At 40.1% G+C, this 6350-nt stretch overlaps 1 protein-coding gene across 4 annotated transcripts in view; it reads right to left on the minus strand.

Annotated features, from left to right (window-relative positions):
- Positions 1-335: 335 nt before the first annotated feature.
- LOC101860398 (probable cysteine--tRNA ligase, mitochondrial) overlaps positions 336-6350 on the minus strand; it is a 28636-nt gene continuing 22621 nt past the window's right edge. For all 4 annotated transcript variants that reach the window (XM_013080800.2, XM_005095292.3, XM_005095291.3 and 1 more), the window contains 3 exons: positions 4855-4972; positions 1840-1961; positions 336-1067 (listed from right to left, as the gene is read on the minus strand). In XM_013080800.2, the coding sequence (XP_012936254.1) occupies positions 912-1067; positions 1840-1961; positions 4855-4972 (396 nt within the window). In that variant the 3' untranslated portion in view covers positions 336-911. The remainder of the gene's footprint in view (positions 1068-1839; positions 1962-4854; positions 4973-6350) is intronic.

Genomic DNA, 6350 nt, shown 5'->3' on the forward strand with positions numbered 1-6350 from the left:
AAACTCAACACTTTAAAAAAAAATTTCTACGTGGATTTTACAGAAAAACATTGATCAAAGGCACAAAATATGTCAATTTGCAAAGTACATTCAAGCTTTGGAAGTCACCAAGCTCTGGCAGCCATTTTCTCTCAAATTTTAGCTGTGACAAAGGGCAACCCCCACCTCCTTCAACCACAAATATCTCGACTTCTATTCAACACACAAAGATATTTTTTACCTCAAAAGCAAAGCAACTGAACAGGCTTTATGTTGATACCAATAACTCTATAGGCTCAAAAACTGACAAGAGCCTGATTCCACTGTGTTGTGGCACAAATGTTGAAGGAAAGCAAGAAAAGAAGCATACTGTCAATACAATTTTAAAAGAAAGGCAACATTTTTTTTTTCTCTCCTGAAAAGGTTTGCTTTCTTGGCTTACATTAGTTTCACAGCTTGCCAACGAAATGTATATATATACCTTCAAATTGGGGTGTACCCTTAGAAGGTCTGGCCTTTAAAAAACGTTCAATATGTCATTGCATCATAATCACAAGAACCGCCTGCACTAGTTTTAACAATGAATAATGCTCTGTAACAGTTGTACTGAGTTTGCAAGAGTTTTACGACATTTAAATTGTACCAAAGCTTACCAATCTGGGTAATGCCACCCACTAATGGACGATCTGGTTATTGGTGGATGATGGGGATCACCCATGCAGTGAAATGTGTTATCCAATACCCTGCTTGGAAATACATGAAAGTGGCCGGTGCAAAACTGTTAGTCTCTCAGAAGTGGCAAAAAAGGGTGCATGTTATGAAAAGATTGACAAACACTGATTTAGACATTTTAATTTGTTTTTACAGACTGAGTATGTCTTCTGGAAAGCCCAAATGGTTGAAAAGTAAATACGGGACAGATGCACAAATCATTATCTGGCGGAGCTGTGAGGAGAATTTCGTCCACCATCTGAATCTTCATCCTCTGATCCTCTGATTGTGATCTTCTGACCTTCCTGCTGCTCCTTGAGCTTTTGGCTTGACCTTTTGGAGTCCACGATACTCCATGTCGACCCTTCAACAGCATCCTATAGGGGAAAGAGTATAAAGTTAAGAAAAAAACACAAAAATCTTTGTTATGAAGTTGATTTTTATATTTTTTTTCCTTAGGCTGAAAATATACTGCCACGCACAATTGAAGTGTGCCGCGAAAAAAGTTGTGCCCTCCTCTGTATTTCCTATCGGTGATTACACTGACACGACTAGATGTGAGGACCCAAAAAGATGTGCGTGCGTGCAGCACTTTTTCAAGGCGTGCAGACAGGCCCGCCCTGCTGTCGGAGTATTCCGCAACGCCTTGAAGATAAAACAAAAGGGAGGACCGACCACTGAGCTGTTTTCGCCGGCTCAGCGCCATTTTTTTTACACAGTCGGACAGAGTCGCGCTGACCTATGTCAGCACCACTTCCGACCTAGCTGCTTATATGTTTCGCAGTATATTTTCAGCATTACTGTTGTCTCTTTTTCAAGGATTTTTTAAAGATTATAATGACATAGTCCAAGGTGACCACCTGTCTAAGATTAACACTTTTCTTCTCGACAATTGCATGACATACTTTGCTACTAATATTTTTCCAAAGTTTCAAAGATATCCAAGGTGAGTAAGTACGATGCCAGCTTCATTCCCAGGAACTTTTCATGCCAACAAGACATTGGAGAAGTCGCACAAGATAATAATGTCTGTTGCCACTACATGATAGTCAAGGTCAATTATTCTGGACCAATCCTTGCCCCTAGTGGGCCCAATGTCTATTGTTGTATTGATTTATTGCATGCACAAGTAATACAGAACAAACTTACATTTATTTGCACATTGGCGTTGCTGAGGATGTCTTTTCTGATTTTGTCTGATGCTTCCCACAAAGGTTTATACAGGGTCTTCATGAGTGCTTTAGCTTTGTCTCCGGGAATGCCAGCTTCCTCTGAAGACAAAAGAAATACATGAGAGGTTATATTCTATAGAGTCAGCCTTGTGGATGATTGTCTTGGGACTTGAAAAAGCGCAAGGCAATTTTACCAACTTCTGAGATGTCCATGGTATGACACAATACAAAAAATTACCCATTTTCATGATATACTCGGTACATCATAGGCAACCAAGTGGTTAACCCTTTCATTGCCTGGGGGTATGCATTCCTACTGTCAGCACTGATTTTCAGCTGAGTTTGCTACCCAGGACAGCAGCCTAATGTCTCAGTGTTAATGGACATGCAGTCCAGATCAAGCATATTACGGACATAGGGTCTTCAATTGTGTCACTTTTCTCACTTTTCCTATTCCCTATTTCCTCCCATTTTACTCACAATTTCAATTAATTTAACCTGAAAGAAATGTAAATGAAAAAGAGAATTTATTTACCTGTTTAAAGCAATTTCGATGTTTACGTTTTACGAGAGCACGCAGCTGCCTGCAAGCCTAGAAGATCTGTGTTTATCGATCGCAGGCAAGCCTAGCAGTAAAGTAATACTAGCATACTTGGTACCGATATGCGCGTCTTTTATTCCCGAATACGAATCTATGCAGAGCTTGAGGCTAAAACTCCGTACAGAAGAATGAGAGCCAGGTTAATAGCATATTGTACATGTAACATTATACAGGCAACCAGGAGAGGCAAAATTCTGTGATGCACATATTACGGCACAGCGCTAAAAATTACGCACTTTCTTGACACACCAGGAACATCATAATAGGTACCACAAACTGAAATTTCAAAGTCCTCTGATTTCATATTCAACCGCACTACCTTATAGAATTTACCATTCTGAGCATTTTGATACCAAATTTATACATGTAGCTTCATTTTTAACAAAGTTATGAACATCTGAAGTTGCAGAAAAATGTTACAGTTTTTAAATTGCGAAATGTCTACACTTTGAGATGTCACAACATTCTTAAATTTGAACGGACATTCACAAAAACTTGTAGACACACACCTATGCACATAGAGAACAAGCTCAATTTTTTTCAGGGCTATCAAATAACCAGAAGATGGAAATTTATTTACGTAAACATGGCTTTTTGACCAAAATGGCAAGAAATACAAGGGGAGGTTAAAATCCCCACTCGCGACCGCCGGCTTATCAGCTGCGCGCCGGGCCGCGCTGAAGGGAAAAAAGAGAGAATTTATATGAAACGAGGGCGATGGTGCCCTGCTTGCAAGCCGACGGGGAGCGTCCGGTGTTTATTTGCGTATAATGCATAGCTGCCACTCAGGAATTTCAAAAAAGGAGGAAATTCATGCGAACGCGGACGCGCGCTCTCCGAAGGCTGGAGTAAAACCAGTGAGATCCAGAGGCAATATATACTGGAAAATGTAGCCTATGGTTTTGGAAGGGAAAACTGTCATATTTGTTAACCATAGGCAACTGAATTAAAATGTATTTGAAAAAAAAAATAATAAAAAACCCCACCAAAGGCACTAAGTAGACTAACAAGCATTTGAGTCAATTTGACACAGTTTGGACTTGGTGACTAAAAATCCAGAGTTTGTTGCAAGCTGGTGTCTTATAAAAAGATTTCTTTCTGTTTAAACTTGTACATCGATGTAGAGCGCGCGCAGTATTGGATCAAAGAGGCAACACCTTTGCCGCTGTACTGAGCACTCCTGTACAATTGCGGTCCCGTTTGCACTTAACTTAGTAGATCTAGATCTAGTCCCTCTGTAGAGTGTAGATCTAACCTGAATTAAAATTACAGCCTATCTAGATCTAGAGATAGATTATCTAGATCTAGATCTAGATTCACTTCAACAGCCACAATAGCCGTCATGTAAACAAACGGGACCGCAATTGTACAGGAGTGCCGCGGGCCGCGATTTCTTTATCGCACCAAACGCAAAGTGCAGCAAGCGGAGCTCCTTATAATTATTTTTGCATTCTGCATCAACTTCTCTCGAATTTCCGCCGTTTTCAATGACAACTCGGCGCGCTAACGTCCCGATGCCAGATCGACACTGTGTTGCTCCACAATAAACAAAGTGAAACTAACGCTAGGCCTAGAAGAACGGAAGTAGAAAGCTACGGGCGGACATGCGCAAGCTGCGTTTTCGTCTCTCTCCCGGTTCGGTGTTTTCCGCGTGTAAAAAGGTATCGCAATTTGCGACCGAGAGCGGTCCCGCGGAGGAAGGTGGAAAGTAGCGGGAAAAGCTAGATGAAGCGGAGTTTCCGCTATTTAGCGGAAAAGTGGCAGCTATGATAATGGCTGTGTAATTCTTGAAGAGGAATGAATGGGCTTTCTGCCGATATATTTCCGTAGTCAGTCCGATCACTGGTTCCATAAAAAAACAGCTCCGAAAGTTTTCACACGCAAATCTCTTCTACTAATTCTTTAAGGACAGTCTTTAGAAATATATCACTGGAAAGAGCGTCTTCTCATCTTGAAATATCGACGAATCAGATTGCAGTATTTAATACCATACGCTCCCCGTTCCTGTTCAACCGAGGTCACTCGAAAAATCAATACACGAAACGCGCGGCCGCGACAGTGAAAACCTCGATAGTGTTGTCTTTTATCCCGCAAGATTTTGCTTTCAAAAGAATCGTTGATTCAAATAAATAATACCACTAAAAAGAGGAAAAGCTCCTCTTTCTTCTGATATATCAAGTGTCTGTGTGTGTGCATGATCACTCGGTGTTTTAGGAGGGTAAAAATATGGGTTTTGGTCTCCGTGACAGTGCGCCACGGGGTCGCACGGCCAGTTTGCGGTATCTAATCATAAGCAACCAAGTGGTTAACTACTGCACCGACTTGCAAACCAGACGGAAACTGCTCGCAGACTTTAATTTGCTAGTGCCTACATTAGAATTTAAGACTCACCTGCTTTTTCAATCATAAATTTTTTATCCTTGGCAAAGTCACGAATATTCGACCTGGAGTTGACGACAGTTTCAACAGCCTTGTAAAACTGAAGATGTGTCTCTGTTTCTTCCTCAGCCTGAAATGCAAGTGAAGTGAGTAACATCAAAGCCTAGTCAGAGAAGCACATGGAGACACAACCAGACAAACATAGCCATTGGATGAAACAGTGTGACACACATAGCCACTGAATGAAACAATAGGACACATATCGGAGTTGAATGAAGTTATATGACACACATGGGCATCGAATGAAACTACATCGTCGGTCGCCTGATGAAATCGTGAATTCCACACGAAGCAAATTTTACAGGAGAGGGAAAAAACTGTTTTTCTCTGTCATTTGGCGTCCAAGATATGAACTAAATGGATAAATCTAAGGAATTACCTTTTAGAAATTATACTGTTGTACATTTTTTACCGTAGATGGTCATTTTTTCGAAAAAGTGTGGGATTCACAATTTTCGTATTCGAATCTCGCCTGATGCGGTCGTGAATTCCACACAGGTGTGGAATTCACGATTTCATCAGTAGGCTTTTGGGAACGCGGTGTTGTATTCACGGTTATTAGGCAGTGTGTTTTCTCTTGTTAGAGGTCCTGGTAAGTTAAAAAAATGTTTGAAAGCATGAAATACTGTTATAAGAAAGATTTTAAAAGACCAATTTAAAACTGAGAATGAAATTACAGACTGAGTGAGACAGAAAGCTATTCATTATTTTACCACTATAAACATCTTTCACTCCTACATGAATGAGATATTGTATGAAATTATGAAATTATACTCCTTCATTTATTTGCTTTCTCTCTTTCTATCCTTCTTTTTCCAATTGTATGTAAGTGTATTTAATTTGGGGAGGGGGTGGTGGATGGGTTGAGAACTTGATTTATGTCAACATTCTATACCCCCTGTATGACTGAATGATCATCTTTCATTATCTTACCTTTTTTGTCTCTCAGATCCTGAAAATTAATTTTTGCCGTTTATAAGTAGAATGATACAATGGTGGGGAACTGTTCGTTAAGTTTTTATTGTCTCTGGACTTTAGAAGACTCTCCCACTCTTCGTTAGAGTTCAGTCTGCAAAGAATTTCTCCTTATGTACATCAGAGGCTTTATACTGCATTAACAGTTTGGTCTTCTTTTTGTCTACCCGACCTGACAGTTTCAGTTTTGTGAACTGCAATTTTGGCAAAATCTTGGAGGAAAATATTTGTGATATACACATTTCACTTTATAGGGTCTTCGTTGATATAATTATAAAAATTGCAGTTCTGAAAATGTCTTTTATTTAAAGCCGCCGCTCAATGACGCCATGCATACTTTCTACTTGCATATGAGAGTGGCCTCTAATAAGATTTTGTATTTAATTTCGGCGTTTGGTTTAGTGGAAAAGGCACCCACGGCATTAGAAAGAGATGCAATTTTGTGCTGATACACACACACTCACACGCCCACA

This window comes from Aplysia californica, unplaced genomic scaffold (assembly GCF_000002075.1).
Source record: "Aplysia californica isolate F4 #8 unplaced genomic scaffold, AplCal3.0 scaffold00100, whole genome shotgun sequence".
NCBI classification, from domain to species: domain Eukaryota; kingdom Metazoa; phylum Mollusca; class Gastropoda; order Aplysiida; family Aplysiidae; genus Aplysia; species Aplysia californica.